This window comes from Nerophis ophidion, linkage group LG12, assembly GCF_033978795.1.
Source record: "Nerophis ophidion isolate RoL-2023_Sa linkage group LG12, RoL_Noph_v1.0, whole genome shotgun sequence".
Classification (NCBI taxonomy): Eukaryota; Metazoa; Chordata; class Actinopteri; order Syngnathiformes; family Syngnathidae; genus Nerophis; species Nerophis ophidion.
The window spans coordinates 8,436,020-8,457,272 of NC_084622.1; the positions used below are offsets into that span (position 1 = coordinate 8,436,020).

The following is a 21,253-nucleotide window of genomic DNA, read 5'->3' on the forward strand; positions in this document are numbered from 1 at the left end:
CAGCACGGGGTCCATCGTCTGGCGGTGGTTCGGCTTCAAGCGAGAATACGTCGAATAAACAACTTTAATTTTTCATGTGTGGGGCACAAGCGTTGCTACCAAAAGTAGCATTACAGCTAATATGTAGCTTCATTTGAAAAGTCACCTGCTAATAACTTTAATAAATACAGTTTTGGTAAATTGACTTAGTTTTGATTTTTCTTTCTGCATGAAAGTTCAAAAGTAGCATATATTAATGCAGTATGAACAAGAATGTTTTAATGTAGACACATAGAATCATCATACTGGTGTGTTTATATGCATCAAGTGTTCATTCAAGGCTAAGGCAAAATACCGAGAAATATATTGTATATCGCGATATGGCCTAAAAATATTGCAGTATTAAAAAAAGGCAATATCGCCCAGGCTTCACTTGTATTGTTAATATCTTTTTACTTTCTGTTGTAATGTGATTTCCGTTGAAATGTACAAAGCACCTATTCCTCTGTTGTTTGGCTCCTTCAAATTAGTTTTGGGCAATACAAAAAAATGTAGGTATCAATCAAAAAACAAATAATTATAGGGACAAGATGGGCCATACCAATGCTGATACTGATATTTAAATTGTTGAAGTTTTTTTGATCACAATTATATTCAGACAAAAACACAGGATGGCGATGTAACAAAATATACTATTTCTTAGTAGGGCTGGGCGATATGGCCTTTTTTTAGATATCGATATTTTTAGGCCGTATCGTGATACACGATATATATCTTGATATTTTGCCTGAGCCTTTAATTAACACTTGGTGCATATAATCACACCAGTATGTGAATTCTATGTGTCTACATTAAAACATTATTCTTCATACTGCATCAATATATGCTTATTTTAAACGTAAATGCAGAGGGAAATCACATCTAAGTCAATTGACCAAAACTGTATTAATTAAACAGTTATTAAGCAGTGGCACAAACATTCATGTAGTTTCAGAACAAAGTGCAAGATTGTCAGACATTTTAAAACAAGCTATGAGTGCACTTTTATGCATGATGTCAATAAGATGACATATCAAAACACTAAATTAAAGTGTACTTTTTGTACGGAACGCTACTACAATAGTTTAAAACAACGTGGACTTTTGTGCATGATGTCACACAAGTTATTTCAATAACTGTCAAATAAAAATGAGCTGCATAACAGAAAATCAAATAGTGTATGTCCTTCACTATGTGGTAGGTTACTACAGATGTTATTCAATTCTGTTGTTGACTATTTTTTTCATACAATCTGGAAATGGTTGCGTCGGCATTTTGTGGGTATGGCACCGAATGGAGATGTTGAAATACGGAGTAAGCACTCTTCATTCTCTAGCAAGTGACTTTTCAAATGATGCTACATATTAACAGTAATGCTACTTTTTGTAGCAACGCTTTTGCCCCACACTTGACAAATTACGGTTGTCTGTTCGACATATTCCCACTTGAAGCCAAACCACCGCCAGACGATTGGACCCCCTGCTGTTTTTGTTGGGAATTAATCCTTCCTTCATTTGTTACCAGATTCGCACCCTCTTTATCTCGTATTACCACTCACACCGCAGCTAACGTTACCCACGCCTCTACCTCCCTGCTCCGTGAGGGCGTATACGTATGTAAGACACTATGTGACGTATGTAAGAAGGTGCGCTTGCTGTCTGTGAGAAGGAGATACAAGAGAGTGGGAAGAGCCTGTAGTGTAATGCCAGCAGCTAAAAGCAACTGCGTGAGAACGTACACTCGAATATCACGATAGTCATTTTAAACCCGCGATATATCAAGTATACCGATGTATCGCCAAGCCCTAGTTTCTGTTCAAATGTAAATAGCACATACTCCTCTGTTGTTTGGCTCCTTTACATTAGTTATGGGCAATACGAAAAAATGTGGGTGTCGATCAAAAACAAACAATTATAGGGACAAGATGGGCCGTACCAATGCTGATGATTATATTTGAATTGTTCAAGTTTTATTGATCACAATTATATTTAGACAAAAACACAGGAACCCAATGTAACAAAATCAAGTATTTCTTTGTAATCTAATTTAAATTATTTCATTCTAAATCCTGTGTCCAGGGACTTATTTCCTGACTTTGTATAAAAAAACAACAACTTTGATCATGAAAAATATTAATGTAACCACTAAATCATCGATCACTGATACTATACTTAATAGTCAATAGTTGTATCGATCCACCCACCTTTGTTTACATTCAAAAGCTCTAGCTTGCGGTTATCATATCCTCCTATGATGGGTAGTGTAGAATGTTTAGCTAGTAATTGTCCTCCAGTGACACTTGTTGGATTTCTAAGTCGCTCCGGGGAATAAGTCTCATTTTTTGGGGAAATTTATTTGAAAAAAACAAACACCAAGAATAGACATTTGAAAGGCAATTTAAAATAAATTAAGAATAGTGAACAACAGGCTGAATAAGTGTACATTATATGATGCATAAATAACCAATTGAGAACATGCCTGGTATGTTAACGTAACATATTATGGTAAGAGTCATTCAAACAACTAACATATAGAACATCCTGTACGTTTACCAAACAAGCTGTTACTCCTAATCGCTAAATCCGATGAAATCTTCTAAGTGTAGTTACGTGAATGAGCTAAATAATATTATTTGATATTTTACGGTAACGTGTTAACAATTTCACACATAAGTCGCTCCTGAGTATAAGTCGCACCCCCGGCCAAACTATGAAAAAACCAGCGACTTATGGTCCGAAAAATACTGTAGTTAATTTTCTGGAGACACGGATTGTGGACTTAGTAATAATTTGTATCATTTAAGTTTATCTTCTTTACCGTGCAAACCTGAAGGGTGGGTTGTGATGGGATGGTTGGCTGGCTCTTTGGGTGAGAAGATGAATGGATGCAAAAATGATGATAGGATCAACGCGTAAGCCCCTTTCACACAGCCTGTAGAAAACGACTTTTTTTCCACCGTTTCCCGTGTTGCTGGACCGTATTAATGGCACACAGGCAGAATGGGTGGGTGCAAATAAAAAAAGCTCTGCAAATGGATATACCATGGTCTGATGCATGGATGGAGCTGATAGGGAGCTGGTCCATTAATGTTTGGACAGGCATTAGGATTTGGGGGAAGGTAACAAGTGGAATGGCTGAGTGGGAAAAGAAGCTAAACTGTGAGGCATGAAGTGGAAAAGTCAAGAGAGAGAGAGAGATGTAGAAAGGTCTGGATAGACAAGGATGAGGGGATCAGTTCTGGGGCTGTAATCGAACCAGAAAGTCTGCAAACCTATCCTTGGTTTGAACACAGATTTTTTTCTTTACCTTTCCATTCCCACGTCTGTCTATTCCTTAGCCTTTATCTCCATGCTTTCTCTCCGGCTAAACCTCCTGACTCTCTACGTCAATCTCTCCACTCTCCTTCTGCTCTTCTCTTACACGTCTGCAATTATCTTTGTTTTTTGTTTTTTCTGCCGCAATCGGCTAAAGACGCACCCCAAGGGGCGTTACGAGAGGTTAGCAACAAATGGAGGGCTTTAATTGAAATTGCAACAGTGTCTGCGGTTCAACCAAGGTGAGGTAACTGAGCAGAGAGCAAAGTCAAATAAAGCGATCTATCTCGCATATTTAGTAATCTAATTAGGATTAGATAATGAATAGGATCCAAGTGGATTTAAGTGCTTAAGGCAGCTTTAAAAACCCACACAAATTATGTTTTGTTTTGGCGCGGCTGAAGTTTACGAAGCAAGATCGTTACGTCAACTCTTGACCACATGCCAGGTTGTCAAGCTCTGTCCAGAAGCACCTTCATTACTGAATGAGGTACACCACCCTGAAAAAGTGCTCCACCCGAGCTATATTCCCACAAAAAAAGATGTGGGGCACCCTTAAAAACAGGCGGCGGGTTACTGTGGTGTAACACCACCTCGAGAAGGGTGTTGTTTGCGGGACATGGTGTTGCTCTTTTCCTGGTCCTGGTCGCAGAATGGTCTGCTTTGGTTGGGAGACTGGAGGTGTATTCTAAGGGCCTGTGTCATTCAAATATCAAAATGGGCAAGACCCGATCGGTCCACGCACGCGCCAAGACCTCTTCTCACAGTGATTATTTTCGTTTGCTGTTATTAAGGTTTTCACTTTTTTGTAACCTCTATTACAATAACAAGGTCTCATAAAATATGACATACAAAACAAAACTACGGTTATTGAAGAATAGAATATTTATTTTGAAACCGTACAGAAAGCGATTAACTCAGCAGCCTTAAATGGCGACTTTATTTACATCAATTCGCAATACTGACATTTTGAAATTCTACTTTTTGCTATGCCGCAGATAAAGATTTCTATGCCTCCTCCGAAAAAAATTTGATATTTAAAAAAAAAACACACATACAAAATGGGAGTCAGTGGCGCCCCCATGTGGCTATAGTAATACTTCTGATTCGGGTGGTCCCGATACCAATAGTTTGGTACCGCTGTCAGTACCAACATGTCTTTCGATGCTTTTCTATACTTTTCAAAATAAAGGAACCACAAAAATAAATCCTTACTGCCTTTTTTGAGCAAGAAAATCTTATGATACACTAAACTTATGTTTCCTTTAGCAATCAAAGAAGATGTTTGTCTTTAAATAAAATAGTGAACATACTAGACAACTTGTCTTGAAGTAGTAAGTAAACAAACAAAGGCTCCTAATTTGGCTGCTGACATATGCAGTGATATATTGTGTCATTTATCATTCTATTATTTTGTCAAAATTATAAAGGACAAGCGGTAGAAAATGGGAGTATTAATCTACTTGTGTGTTTACTGCAGGCATGTGATTTGACCACAATGAAAAGCACTGAAAAAATGTCCAGGGATCTGGGGGATGAAGGCCAGGTCCAGGGCGGTGCCCTGGTGGGGGAACAAGGGGGGCAATGCCCCCCGAAGCTCCTGGATTTTCACCAATTTAACATGTTAAAATCAACAAAGACAGCACCCTTTGAAGAAAATATTTTAGTGTTTAAAGACATGAAAACATCATTAATAGAACATACAATACCCCAGTTATCCTAATGAATCACTGTATATGGTTCAGTTCCAACTAGGGTCGTCCCGATCCGATATTTGGATCGGATCGGCCGCCGATATTTGCCAAAAAATGCGTATCGGCAAGGCATGGGAAAATGCCGATCCAGATCCAGTTTTTAAAAAAACTCCGATCCGTGTTTTCCAACGCACCGATTTAAATAATACATTCCACTCTTCTGCTGCTCTCTAAACTCCGTTCCGCATTTTCCAGCACACCTTCAAAACATCCACAGGTCTGTGTTCTAACCGTTCGGACGGCCGTGTGAATTAAAAGTTACGGTAAAAATGTCAGCTGTGTGGGATTATTTTATCCTATAAAACGAAAAATATGAAGAGGTGGAGTGCAAAACATGCCACAATAAAGTCAAGCGTGGTGGTAAAGTTGGAAGACATTTTAATGACTATTTAGAGTGAGAGGCTTTTTAGCGCTCATCATAGATGAACAGAGGAGCAGACTGACACCTGAGCATCTTGAAGTGCTCGTCTTTGTTGGAAAGAATTTCGCCATTATGCTTGGACTTCAATTGTTTGCCCCCCCTGATTGGGGCAAACAATTGAAGGGAGTGTGTAGATATTTTTTTTTAAGTTTACACTTGTTCAAGAGCAAGTATTGATGCTGAGTTATAGACATTTTATCCCACCCAGGTTGTTTGTGTGTTTTGCTTTTTTTAATAATGTTTACAGCATTATTTGCACTTTATACTGTTCACAGTTTTACTGTTTAATGATGCCTTTTCTGTTTGTCATGTATAATTTTTGATATTTTGTGTTTATCCTTGAATACCAACTATTGTGTATTATTCAAACTCACCTAAATCAGATGGCTAGTTGTTATCAAGAGTACTAAAATCATTTTCAGCATGACTCTGACAACTAAGTAGGCTAAATAACTTTACACTTTAATACATGCTCGGATAGGCCGGTATCGGCCAGTATCGGTATCGGATCGGAAGTGCAAAAACCTGGATCGGGACATCCCTAGTCCCAACAGTATTTAGTCACTAATATTTATATCTTGTGTTAATTTCACATCCACAGGTGTCACATTGATCAGTGTTATTATCTACAGTTTATTTACAGTATTACCACATTACTTCAGTTCACTTCACGCATTTACTTGCTCGGAGAGTCCTAACATGAGCTTTCCTTGCAAATTTCTGAGCAGCCTGCATTTTCCTTTTGGTCTCTGCTTTTGTAGCTTCTGTTTTGGATTTCACTGCCAACTTCTGCCTCTAGTATTATATGCAAATTTATTTGAAATAAATTGTTAACTGGAATCAATAATAAATGATAAATGGGTTGTACTTGTATAGCGCTTTTCTACCTTCAAGGTACTCAAAGCGCTTTGACACTACTTCCACATTTACCCATTCACACACACATTCACACACTGATGGAGGGAGCTGCCATGCAAGGCGCCAACCAGCACCCATCAGGAGCAAGGGTGAAGTGTCTTGCTCAGGACACAACGGACGTGACGAGGTTGGTACTAGGTGGGATTTGAACCAGGGCCCCTCGGGTTGCGCACGGCCACTCTCCCACTGCGCCACGCCGTCCCAATAATAATGCGACTCTTTGAATTTCTGTAGTTTCATAATATATTTTCACGTGGCTTTTTATTTTTAGAAAAACCCATTTATATTTCGCAAAGCAATAATTGGTTAATATTCAAAACAAACATGCGTATTTTGCAAGCAAATATTTTTTACCTTACCTCATTATTAACTACCCTGTCTGCAACTGAAGTGGGTTGTTTGGGTGGATCTTTCCTATCGGTGTCTACGGCAGTTGTCGATGTAAACAAAGGATGAAGTCCGTAAGGTTTGCTCACTTTCGGTTGACATCCAAGAGTACCAGCTAGTGAAAAGTTTGTTTTCCATGCTTCAAGTTGTTTCATATGTTTTTGGTGTTTCGCATGTACTTCCAAAGCCTTGAAACCTCGTGATCCATAGTCAATATTATCATGACACCACATGCACAAAACTTTTCCGGGACGATCGATTTTCCGAATAAAATCGCCGAACAAAGACGTAACTTCCTTCTTCCCAACAGTAGCAGTGATTTCCCTTTCCATCCAGTCCCATCAAAACTTATTTTGGACATGTTTATCAATTTCTTTTACTCGTGAAGCGTCCTTTCTCTCGAGAACCGACATCGTTTACATTTGGAAAATGGCGGTATTAACGTCATCACTCATAACAGATGTCCTGATTGGTCACAAGAAACATATCGACCAATCAACTACGGCGTAATATTATATATTACACCGTAGTTGATTGGTCGACACTTTTTTTCCCTCCCCGAGATTAAAAAAGACGGAATTCTGACTTTAGACGGAAAAATCACATGCCTGTGTTAATATTTGCTTATGTTGTCTTTAATCATGTTCTATCTACACTTCTGTTAATATGTAATTCACACCTATTCTTTTGTAGTTTGGATACTTAACAGAAGTTTTTGGTGACACTACTAAATCGGGTATCGATCCGATACATTTGTCACAATTAAGTGTTCCTGTGTCAGGGGACATATTTCCTGAATCTATAATCAGGAAAAAAACAAACAAATATTTTGTAATCATTATATTATCGCCAAGATATGACTCTTGTACTTGGTATCGCTACAATTGATATTTGTATAGATCTCCCGTTTTTGTTTACATTCCTGACCAGTAGCTTGCCGTTAGCGGTTAGCTACTGTATCCTCCTGCGGTGTATAGCAAAGCATGTCTAGCTATTCCTGAACCTGCAGGGATGATACTTAAAAAGAAACAGTTTAATTGTCGCCAATGAAGTGATTTAGAAGTAGCTAAAACAGTACAAAAAGCGTTAGCCGCTAGCTAGCTACTGTTTTAAAGCGCTAATTGCATAACAGCGTTCATAGACCCACGTACTGTTTAAGCCAAAATACGTCATGTCTTCACATTGTTTCTGCTTGCAAGAGTTGTGTGTGGTTGACTAACATGCGCCACGGCGCGCCTCATGTCGATGAAAAAAAAAAAAGAACCTGTATTTTTCAATGGCAGTATAGTACCTATTTTAATAGTAACTGTTTACTATACACCCCTACTCCTTATACTTGTTTATTTTTATATTCTTATTCTCTTTTATTACTACTTGATCTATGTTTTGTATTGAATAAATAATAATAATAATAAGCCATTTGTAAAACATTCAAATTAGAGATGTCCGATAAAACCGGACTGCCGATATTATCGGCCGATAAATGCTTTAAAATGTGATATCAGAAATTATCGCTATCGGTCTCAAAAAGTAAAATGTATGACTTTTTAAAACGCTGCTGTACGGAGTGGTACACGGACGTAGGGAGAAGTACAGAGTGCCAATAAACCGTAAAGGCACGGCCTAATCACATAATATCTACGGCTTATCACACACATAAGTGAATGCAAGGCTTACTTGGTCAAGAGCCATACAGGTCACACTGAGGGTGGCCGTGTAAAAAACTTTAACACTGTTACAAATATGCGCCACACTGTGAACCCACACCAAATAATAATGACAAACACATTTCGGGAGAACATCTGCACCGTAACACAACAAACACAAAAGAAGAAATACCCAGTACCCCTTGCAGCACTAACCGGAACGCTACAATTTACACCCCCTTCCACCCCCCACCTCAAACCAGCCCAGCTCATCCTCCTCATGCTCTCTCAGGGAAAGCATGTCTCAAATTCCAAGTTGATGTTTTGAGGCATGTTGGCATTTTTTTCCATAACCTGAGTTGATGTAGTCTGGAAAACCTTGTTACATTGTTTAAAGCAACCAGCGGGGCATCCATCCATTTTCTACCCCTTATTCCCTTTGGGGTTGCAGGTGGCGCTGGTGCCTATCACCTCTACAATTGGGCAGAAGACGGGGTACACCCTGGACAAGTCGCCATCTCATCGCAGGGCCAACACAGAGAGACAGTCAACACTCACACTCACATTCACACGCTAGGGCCAATTTAGTGTTTCCAATCAACCTATCCCCAGGTGCATGTCTTTGGAGGTGGGAGGAACCCACGCAGCCACAGGGAGAACATGCAAACTCCACACGGATCCTGAGCCCAGGATTGAACCAAGGACTACTCAGGACCTTCGTATTGTGGTGCCACGGTGGCAGAGGTGCACCAGTGGGGCATCACAACAAAATTGGGCATAATAATGTGTTAATTCCACGACTGTATGTATCGATATCGGTTGATATCGGAATCGGTAATTAAGAGTTGGACAAAATCGGAATATCGGATATCCGATATAGGATATCGGCATAAAAGCCATTATCAGACATCTCTAATAATAAACCATTTGTAAAACATCAAAATATCACAGTACGGGTCGTCGCAGATGCTCCGTTGTAAAATATTTCTTGAAAGGAAGTGACGTAGACTTTGTGCATGTGTGGACCGATCGGGTCTTCCGGAACCGGTCGGGTAGTGACAGGCCATTTGGATCTTTTTGCCCATTTTTGAAGCTTGAAAATATAATCTTTTGAAAATATTTCACAAAGTGGAAGTTTGCATTGTTTTTTTGACAAAATTGCTTGGCTGGAATGCATTTGGTTTCTTTAGGCCTCTGAATCATTTTTGGGCGAGATTCTTGCAGCATTTCAAACAACAAAAGGGATAAATCTCAGCCACCTTTTCTTGGTTTGGGTAGTAAAACATTAATAGGGAACAGATTTAGTGGGACAAAGGGGTGACTGATGGGACACTTTTCCTCGGATAGAACAGCAGGGCAATCATCTGTCTGTTTAATATCTTTGCAGTCAGGTGAGCGTGAGAAAAAGTGCAAAGTCACCTACTGCTGCTATATTTTGTCTCGTCAGCAGCAACCGGCGCCCTCTGGGACACCGGCATTACTCCTCCCTCGCCCCAAGCAAAGAAGAGAGGAAGAAAAAAAAAAAAGAGACAAGCGACTTACCTGCACCAGGAGCTCCAACTTCCTGTCGTCCAGGAGATGGACCTGACATCGCCTCCCCTCCGTCATCTATAAACAAAAGAAGGCTTTCAATTACTCACACAAAGAACATTACGTATTATCCAATAATGCTCTTTAGTCGTAACAAGGTTGGCTGTTCTAAGGCCACAATGGCCCAATAGAGACAAGTCATGTGCTCATAGACCTTTCTAGGGTTCCCTCTTTGAGACAGGAAACCCACACTCCATCAGAGCGATACGGTCACCACAAAGAGTACAGCTGATTGTGGCTGCACTCTTTAAACTGTTGATGCAATGCTTGTTGAATAGAGCCAACAAGTTCATAAACACAGAAGCAGGTGCAAGAGCCAAACACTCGCCAGTACAAAGCAAAACAAGCCGCATGGTAGGGCTGGGCGATATATCGATATACACGATATATCGTGGGTTTGACTCTGTGCGATACGGAAAATGACTATCATGATATTCGAGTATAAGTTCTCATGCAACTGCTATTAGCTGCGGGCATTACATTACAGGCTCTTCTCGCTCTTTCCAGTCTCTCCTTCTCACAGACAACAAGCGCACCTTCTTACATACGTCACATACTGTCACGTCATACGTCACATACAACGTCATACGCCCTCGCGGAGCAGAGAGGTACTAGCATGGGTAATGTCAGCTGTGATGCTAGCAGAGCCGTGCGAGTGATAATACCGGAGAAAGAATGAATTCCCAAGAAAAAACGCAGGCGTTCCATCGTCTGGCGGTGGTTTGACTTCAAGTGGGAATATGTTGAACAGACAGTGGAGTGCCATCTCCGGGTTGGGGAGGAGACCCTACCCCAAGTGGAGGAGTTCAAGTAGCGGTAGCGGTCTTGTTCACGAGTGGGGGAAGAGTGGATCGTGAGATCGACAGGCGGATCGGTGCGGCGTCTTCAGTAATGCGGACGTTGTACCGATCCGTTGTGGTGAAGAAGGAGCTGAGCCGGAAGGCAAAGCTCTCAATTTACCGGTCAATCTACGTTCCCATCCTCACCTATGTTCATTAGCTTTGGGTCATGACCGAAAGGATAAGATCACGGGTACAAGCAGCCGAAATGAGTTTCCTCCGCCGCGTGGTGGGGCTTTCCCTTAGAGATAGGGTAAGAAGCTCTGCCATCCGAGAGGAGCTCAAAGTAAAGCCGCTGCTCCTCTACATGGAGAGGAGCCAGGTGAGGTGGCTCGGGCATCTGGTCAGGATGCCACCCGACCGCCTCCCTAGGGAGGTGTTTAGGACACATCCAACCGGTAGGAGGCCATGGGGAAGACACAGGACACGTTGGGAAGACTATGTCTTCCGGCTGGCCTGGGAACGCCTCGGGATCCCCAGGGAAGAGCTAGACGAAGTGGCTGGGGAGAGGGAAGTCTGGGCTTCCCTGCTCAGGCTGCTGCCCCCGCGACCCGACCTCGGATAAGCGGAAGAAGATGGATGGATGGATGGAGACAACCGTAATTTGTCAAGTGTGAGCCAAAAGCGTTGCTATAAAAAGTAGCATTACAGCTAATATGTAGCATAATTTGTAAAGTCGCCTGCTAGAGAATGAAGAGTGCTTACTCCGCATCTCAACATTTCCATTCGGTGCCACACGCCCACACCATCAAAATGCCGAAGCAAACATTTCCAGATCAACACCGTATGCAAAAAATAGTCAACAACAGAATTTAATAACGTCCGTAGTAACCTACCACATAGCGAAGGACGAACACTATATGACTTCCTATTATGCAGCTCATTTTTATTTGACAATTAAAACGTCTCTGACAATCTTGCACTTTCTGTTTTGGAAATGACATGAACATTTGTGCCACTGCTTAATAACTTTTTAATAAATACAGTTTTGGTCAATTGACTTATTTGTGATTTCCTTCTCTGCATAAAAGTTTAAAATGAGCATATATTAATGCAGTGTGAACAAGAATGTTTTAATGTAGACACATAGAATCATCATACTGCTGTGATGATATGCATAAAGTATTTATTTAAGGCTTAGTCAAACATATGGAGATACATATCGTGTATCGTCCATCCATCCATTTCCTACCGCTTATTCCCATTTTGGGGTCGCTGGTACCTATCTCAGCTACAATCGGACAGAAGGCGGGCTACACCCTGGACAAGTCGCCACCTCATCGCAGATCATGTATCGTGACATGGCTTAAAAATATTGAGATATTAAAAGGCCATATCGCCCAGCCATACTACTAATAAAAACTGTTTCAGAACCAGCAGTGTTCAGATTGCAATCATCCAAATATGATAAGCAGCAAAGTTGAAAGCCATCAACGTTGTGACTTGGAGAGCCAATGGAGGCATCAACAACTAAACTAACTAGATGGTCAGCTAACTAACGTGCTTGTTTCCGTGCTCCTGATCGTCTCTTCGTCCTGCAACTCAATGCTTGTTTGTGTCCTATTTTTTTTATTGCTTTTTCAGTTAAAAAAGTGATATTTTCTACACAAATTTCCGCGTTAACACGGACATTTCCCACACCTGCACATTGGCCAGCTTGGACCAAATTCTGGCGGAGCAAAAAGAGACCCACTTCACATTTTCCTGGTGTTTTCCTGCACATAATTCCTTCACTACTGAACAGGAAGCTTGGGTCCTGAGGAACACAAACACCCGCTGGTTTTAACCTAGTCGTCGTCCTGTGCAGTCGTGGGATGGGAGCACAGGGTGAAGACATCGGTTGAAGATATTCCAAAAAAACAGCAGCAAAACGTGTTTGTAAATTTTTAAACGAGGATCACGTTGACCATGCGAGGCAGTAGTCCGTTGAACAAGGCGTGGCCATATTGAGAGAAATTACCCAGCGCCAACTTTCATTGATCTGAGAGTTTTGCAGTCACAAATCAAGACTTCAAACATCCCAAAACAAGCTAGTCAGGTTACTTCTAACCCTCCACCCCAAATCACACCTCACTCCTACCCACTTCTCCTGAATGGGTTGGCTCGGGGTGGAAGACACAGTAAAACAACTTGCCCCGAGCCTTGTCTATAAAATTTGCTACACCTCCCTGATACCGAAGTACATGTCAAACTACTTCCAGAATGTAAATGACCGCCATAACCACAACACCAGCGGATTTCCACAAACCACGTCAAACCCAGATTCTGATCTAACAAAGGTGTCATGTCTTCTGATCATGTTTTGTTTAGTTATGTTCTGTTACTTCAAGACTCCATTAGTTACTGTTTTTACATTCCATTGTTTGGTAACCATGTCAACTTATTAGTTTCACCTGTCTCACGTGTTGGACTCACGCACCTGTTTGTAATCACAGAGACAATTTAAGCCTGTTGTTTTCAGTTGGTCGTCCTGGCATCATCACTCTGATTCATGATTAGTTCACACTGCTTGTTTCCTGCAATTTCATAGTCCATGCTGCCCTGCTCACGTCACCGCAAGTAAGTTTTTGTTTATTAATGCCACAGATAATGTCTTTTGTTTCATGCCTATAGTTTACGTTTTATTGTTAGTTTTGTTCCTTTAGCCAAGTTTGTGTCTCTGCCTTGTGCGCCCCTTTTCTGTACACTTTTTATAGTCCAGTTCTTTTGCATCTGAGGAAAACAATCCACGCAGTAAACTGCACCATAGTCCAAGTTTTGATAAAATGTCTTAACTCATTCTCCTTCTATGCCACATCAATATGGAATGCACTCCCAACAGGTGTAAAAGAAAGTGCATCTCTATCCTCCTTCAAAACCGTACTAAAAGAACACCTCCAGGCAGCTACAACCCTAGCCTAACCCCCTCCCTCCACTCCATCCCACCTCCCCGGATTGTAAATATACACAATCCAATGTATATACTTGTTCTTATGCTTTCTGAGCTCAGTATGTTCACCATTCGCTGTACATAACCTACGAAGTGAGATCTACACTGTTACAATGTCCATTTCTCAGATTATATAATTGTTGCTGATGGAAATATGCTGACAGCAACCCAACCTAACCCCCCCCCACCACCACCACCACCACCACCACCACCGCCCCAACCCCCTCCACATCCAGCTCCCCGGATTGTAAATAATGTAAATAATCCAATGTATATACCCTGATGGGTATATTAGGAAATTGTGTTGGATGTAAATATAAACAGAATACAACGATTTGCGAATCCTTTTCAACCCATATTCAGTTAAATATGCTACAAAGACAACATATTTTATGTTCAAACTGAAAATCTTTTTTTTTTGCAAATAATCATTAACTTTAGAATTTGATGCCAGCAACACGTGACAAAGAAGTTGGGAAAGGTGGCAATAAATACTAATAAAGTTGAGGAATGCTCATCACACACTTATTTGGAACATCCCACAGGAGTGCAGGCTAATTGGGAACAGGTGGGTGCCATGATTGGGTATAAAAACAGCTTCCCAAAAGATGCTCAGTCTTTCACAAGAAAGGATGGGGCGAGGTACACCCCTTTGTCCACAAATGCGTGAGCAAATAGTCAAATAGTTTAAGAACAACGTTTCTCAAAGTGCAATTGCAAGAAATTTATGGATTTCAACATCTACGGTCCATAATATCATCAAAAGGTTCAGAGAATCTGGAGAAATCACTTCACGTAAGCGGCATGGCCGGAAACCAACATTGAATGACCGTGACCTTCGATCGCTCAGACGGCACTGTATCAAAAACCGACATCAATTTCTAAAGGATATCACCACATGGGCTCAGGAACACTTCAGAAAACCACTGTCACTAAATACAGTTTGTCGCTACATCTGTAAGTGCAAGTTAAAGCTCTACTATGCAAAGCGAAAGCCATTTATCAACAACATCCAGAAATGCCGCCGGCTTCTCTTGGCCTGAGATCATCTAAGATGTACTGATGCCAAGTGGAAAAGTGTTCTGTGGTATGACAAGCCCACATTTCAAATTGTTTTTGGAAATATTCGACATCATATCATCAGGACCAAAGGGGAAGCGAACCATCCAGACTGTTATCGACGCAACGTTCAAAGCCAGCATCTGTGATGGTATGGGTGTGCATTAGTGCCCAAGGCATGGGTAACTTACACATCTGTGAAGGCACCATTAATGCTGAAAGGTACATGCAGGTTTTGGAACAACATATGCTGCCCTTTAATCACCGTCTTTTTCATGGACGCCCCTGCTTATTTCAGCAAGACAATGCCAAGCCGCATTCAGCACGTGTTACAACAGCGTGGATTCGTAAAAAAAGAGTGCGGGTACTTTCCTGACCCGCCTGCAGTCCAGACCTGTCTCCCATTGAAAATGTGTGGCGCATTATGAAGCATAAAATACGTCAGCGGAGACCCCGGACTGTTGAACAACTGAAGCTCTACATAAAACAAGAATGGGAAATAATTCCACTTTCAAAACTTCAACAATTAGTTTCCTCAGATCCCAAGCGTTTATTGAGTGTTGTTAGAAGAAAAGGTGTTGTAACACAGTGGTGAACATGCCCTTTCCAAACTACTTTGGCACGTGTTGTAGCCATGAAATTCTAAGTTATTCATTATTTGCAAAATAAAAAAGTTTATGAGTTTGAAAATCAAATATCGTGTCTTTGTAGTGCATTCAATTGAATATGGGTTGAAAATAATTTGCAAATCGCTGTATTCCATTTGTATTTACATCTAACACAAATACCCAACTCATATGGAAACAGGCTTTGTACTAATAAAAGTTTCAATCAATCAGTCAGCTTGGACTGAATTCTGGTGGAGCAAAAAGAGGCCCACTTCACGTTTTCCTGCACATATTTCCTTCACTACTGAACAGGAAGCTTGGGCCCTGAGGAACACAAACACCCGCTGGTTTTAACCTAGTCATCTTCCCGTGCATCTGTGGGTTGGGAACACAGGGTGAAGACATCGGGTGAAGATGTTCCAAAAAAAACCAGCAGCGAAACGTTTACCATGCGAGGAAGTAGCCCGTTGGACAAGGAGTGGCCATAGTGGGTGAGCAAAAAACAAACATTACCCAGCACCAACTTGCACTGATCTGAGAGTTTAGCAGTCACAATGTTGTGCTTCCAACAGTTGTGTGTATGTGACTACTATCCACTTTAACGGCCTGGGTTGACCCTCCCACCCACTGATCTCCAGTGGTTTGAGGGTTTGGATTGGGTGCACCTGTGCACACACAATGAACAACACACACTTTCTTTCCCAACGTTGACTTTCTGTTGTTTTTGTCTAACGCCCGCCAGTGGCAATCCACCTTGGGACTCACATTTAGTGTTTATACCGTATACAGTCTTTTTTTTTTATTTGCGCCATCAATGACGAGAAGCACATTGGAGTGCGATTATGACAATAACACAGATGTCGCACCAAGCAACAGTCGTGGGCTCTGGGTGACACAAGCACACAGGAAAAAAAATGAGTAAACATCGCTCGCAATAAGCTTCAAACTGCTGACGGTGACACAAGTAAAAATACACCCTGTATGGGGACAGTGCAAATGCAACAAATCACCGCCTTGGAGGCTTTTTAGGCCGGGACAAAGACTAAAATTAACTTTGTGGGATTGGATGAGCACTACGGAGTTGATGAAGCCAAATACAATAAAGTCAATAAATATGGTTAATTATTTTTATTTATTTTTGTCCTGTCCAGCTTCTCATGCAAATCATATTGTTTATGTAGATGCCCGTATCGGCTTTACAAATTTACTTTACGAAAGAGAAGTGTGGGATACTTCTCTAGTTGCCTTATTTGTATTTGACTTTATTAAATGGATTTATATTATTATTTGGTGCAGCCGGAGGGGATAGAAAGAGGGAAAAAAAAGGAAGCTAGATGGGGAAATTGTGGGGACAAGAGGAGGATGAGATAGAAAGACAAAAACAACAACAGCAAACACAACAATAACAACCATAGAACAACATCAGCAAATAGGATATGTACAGATATGATGGTAAAAGTCATAGCAAAGAAGCAGTTAGTGAAATAAAATAATACAGAAATGACAATCAATCATTTTTTATTTATATAGCCCTAAATCACAAGTGTCTCAAAGGGCTGCACATGCCACAACGACATCCGCGGTACAGAGCCCACACAAGGGCAAGGAAAAACTCACCCCAGTGGGACGTCGATGACAATGACTATGAGAAACCTTGGAGAGGACCGCATATGTGGGCAAACCCCCCGGCCCTTCTATAGGGGAGACCGAAAGCAATGGATGTCGAGCGGGTCTAACATGATATTGTGAAAGTCCAGTCCATAGTGAATCCAACATAACAGTCAGAGTCCAGTCCATAGTAGATCCAATATAATAGATGAACAATAAACATTATTACACTACAAATGGAGCAATACAAATACCAATAGAAATCAATCAATAAATCAGAGTTTATGTATATAGCCCTAAATCACAAGTGTCTCAAAGGGCTGCACAAGCCACAACGACATCCAACAGGGAAAGGAAAAACTCAACCCAATAGGATACAATCAGGAACCTAGGAGTGCATGGAGTTAATAGGACAACAGAAATAGCACTATTGATAATTAATAATAACAATAATTACCTCTATTATCAACATTGCAATTGTTCAAATGCAACAATACATATATGTAATGCCATCCATCAATCCATTTTCTACCGCTTATTCCCTTTGGGGTTGAGGGGGGCTCTGGTGCCTCTCAGCTACAATCGGGCAGGGGTAAACCCTGGACAAGTCGCCACCTCATCGCAGGGCCAACACAGATAAGACAAACAACATTCACACTCACATTCACACACTAGGGCCAATTTAGTGTTGCCAATCAACCTATCCCCAGGTGCATGTCTTTGGAGGTGGGAGGAAGCCGGAGTACCCACGCAGTCACGGGGAGAACATGCAAACTCCACATAGAAAAATCCAGAGCCCGGGATTGAACCCTAACTACTCAGGACCTTCGTGTTGTGAGGCAGACGCACTAACCACTCTTCCACCGTGAAGCCCTCCGTGCATATATGATAACTTGAAATACAAAAGAAAGCAGATATATGGAGGGTAAGAAAGAGAAGCCACCTATATTAAAGGGGAACATTATCACCAGACCTATGTAAGCGTCAATATATGCCTTGATGTTGCAGAAAAAAAGACCATATGTTTTTTTAACTGATTTCCGACCTCTAAATGGGTGAATTTAGGCGAATTAAACACCTTTCTATTTATTGCTCTCGGAGCGATGACGTCAGAACGTGACGTCACCTAGGTAATAAAGCCGCCATTTTCTCAAACACATTACAAACACTGCGTCTCAGCTCTGTTATTTTCCGTTTTTTCGACTATTTTCTGGAACCCGGGAGACATCATGCCTCGTCGGTGTGTTGTCGGAGGGTGTAACAACACTAACAGGGAGGGATTCAAGTTGCACCACTGGCCCAAAGATGCGAAAGGGGCAAGAAATTGGACGAAATTTGTTCGAAATACGAGGGTGTGGGGAAAGCCGACGAAATGGTTAGTCGTTTGGTCCGCACACTTTACCGACGACAGCTATGCTACTACAGAGATGGCAAGATTGTGTGGATTTCCTGCGGCACTCAAAGCAGATGCATTTCCAATGATAAAGTCAAAGAAATCTGCTGCCAGACCCCCATTGAATGTGCCAGAGTGTCTGCAAATTTTACCGGCGGTGCTAAGGCAGACATGGCACAGAGATGTATGGATAACCAGCAGATGCATTTCCAACAATAAAGTCAACTAAATCACAAAGGTGAGTTTTGTTGATGTTGTTGATTTATGTGATAATCAGACATATTTGGTCGCGGCATGACTGCCAGCTAATCGATGCTAATATGCTATTTAGACTAGCTGTATGTACATTTGAAATTATATTTACATCCAGCGTTTCCCTCCACCCACATTTAATGCCAAACAAACACTTACCAATCGATGGATTTAAGTTGATCCAGTGTCACAAGATCCGAAACTTCCGATTAATGGTCTGCACATTTTACCGGCGATGCTAAAGCAAACATGGCCGAATAGCATCAATAGCTATTCGCTCAATAGCTTCAGTTTCTTCTTCAATTTCGTTTTCACTATCTGCCCCCATACTCCAACCATCCGTTTCAATTCATGCGTAATCTGTTGAATCGCTTAAGCCGCTGAAATCCGAGTCGGAATCCGAGCTAATGTCGCTATATCTTGCTGTGCTATCCGTATTGGCATCACTGGATGACGTCACAGGAAAATGGACGATGGCTTCACAGATAGCGAAAATCAGGCATTTTAAAGCTTTTTTTTAGGGATGGGTAAAATTTCAAAAAAAAATTCAAAAAATAAAATAAGCCACTGGGAACTGATTTTTATTGGTTTTAACCCTTCTGAAAATGTAATAATGTTCCCCTTTAACAAGACATGACTGTGTGTTGGTATCAGCCACCAAGCAGAGAAGCAGAGTCATCTGACAGTGATGCTCAGCCAGTATTTTCTTCTCGTTACCTTAAACGCGTTGCAGAAACTGTCTCCGAGGGTTGGCAGGAAAATAAATACCAAAACTATTAATCCCAGAACGCAACGAGGAGCGGTCGTGCAGCAGACATAGAACCAGCAAATAGGAGCCAATTTCCCGGCCGGCCTGGGGGAGGAGGCGGGGGCGCGTCAGCATCCATGTTGGCAGTGACCAGCAGTTCTTCCGTATGGATTCGAGCCGGCTAACTAGTGGCGTTTTCGGCGTCTATCGTGCCCGCTCATCCCTCCTCCTCCTCCTGAAGGCTGGCTAAAAAGCCCTCCTCGCCGGGCGATGAAGTCCCGCTGCCCCCCCGCCCACTCACTCCTCTTCCTCCTCCTTCCAGCCGCCCGCCGAAACTGTGAGAACTGAGCCGCGGACTGTACCAAGTGCCAGCACCGCGCAGGGGGGGTGAACATATGAAAAAAAAGACAGTCGGACCGGATATCAATTGAACATTCAATTGAGTGTTCGCTGTGGAGCTTACTGGTGTTAGAGACTGGTATTATTGAGGGAAATATGTGGGCAGAGAGGAAAATATATGTTTTGCAACGGCCATGTGAGACGCGCCTCCCCCCCCTCTGACTGTGTCTGCTGGCGTGGTCCTGACATCTGTGTATGTGTCTACAGTCAAAACATGGATATTCAAGTAACAGAGTGCACACTGCCAATGAATTTGCACAAATATATAGACCAGGGGTCACCAACCTTTTTGAAACCAAGAGCTACTTCTTGGGTACTGATTAATGCGAAGGGCTACCGGTTTGATGGCTACACACTTAAATAAATTGCTAGAAATAGCCAATTTGCTCAATATACCTTTAATAATTAAATCTATATATTTAAAAAAAATGGGTATTTCTGTCTGTCATTACGTGGTACATTTTTTTTCTTTTTGCGGAAGGTTTTTTGTGGAGAATAAATGATGAAAAAAAACCTTAAAGGCCTACTGAAATTAGAATTTCTTATTTAAACGGAGATAGCAGGGCCATTCTATGTGTCATACTTGATCATTTTGCGATATTGCCATATTTTTGCTGAAAGGATTTAGTAGAGAACATCCACGATAAAGTTCGCAACTTTTGGTCGCTAACAGAAAAGCCGTGCCTTTACCGGAAGTCGCAGAAGATGACGTCACCCGTTGATGGCTCCTCGCATCCTCACATAGTTTTTAATGGGAGCCTCCAACAAAAAGAGCTATTCAGCTCGAGAAAACAACGATTTCCCCATTAATTTGAGCGGGGATAAAAGATTCATGTTGGAAGATATTGATAGCGACGGACTAGAAAAAAAAAGTTAAAAAAAAAAAAGTAAAAAAAAGAAAAATGCAATTGCATTGGGACAGATTCAGATATTTTTAGACCCATATACTAGGATAATTCCGGGAAATCCCTTATCTTTCTATTGTGTTGCTAGAATTTTAGTGAGTTTAATAGTACCTGATAGTCGGAGGGGTGTGTCCACGGGTGTCTTGAGGCCAGTGTCTGAGGGAAGTCGACGGCAGGTGTATGGACGGCGCAAGCTCAGCTGATCTCCGGTAAGAGGCGACTTTTTAACACAATTTTTTCACCGAAAACTGCTGGTTGACATTTGGTCGGGATCCATGTTCGCTTGACCGCTCTGATCCATAGTAAAGCTTCACCTCCGGGAATTTTAAACAAGGAATCACCGTGTGTTTGTGTGGCTAAAGGCTAAAGCTTCCCAACTCCATCTTTTTACTTTGACTTCTCCATTATTAATTGAAGAAATTGCAAAAGATTCAGCAACAAAGATGTCCAAAATACTGTGTAATT

At 41.5% G+C, this 21,253-nt stretch overlaps 1 protein-coding gene across 9 annotated transcripts in view; it reads right to left on the reverse strand.

The window, feature by feature from the left end:
* The window catches only part of frmd4a (FERM domain containing 4A), a 295,342-nt gene that overhangs the window by 82,577 nt on the left and 191,512 nt on the right, over positions 1-21,253 (reverse strand). For 8 of the 9 annotated variants that reach the window (XM_061916779.1, XM_061916777.1, XM_061916775.1 and 5 more), the window contains exon 2: positions 10,001-10,066. In XM_061916779.1, coding sequence (XP_061772763.1) covers positions 10,001-10,066 — 66 coding nt within the window. Of the gene's footprint in view, positions 1-10,000; positions 10,067-19,453; positions 19,780-21,253 lie in introns of those variants that run through there. The other variant, XM_061916780.1, reaches the window with a different exon arrangement.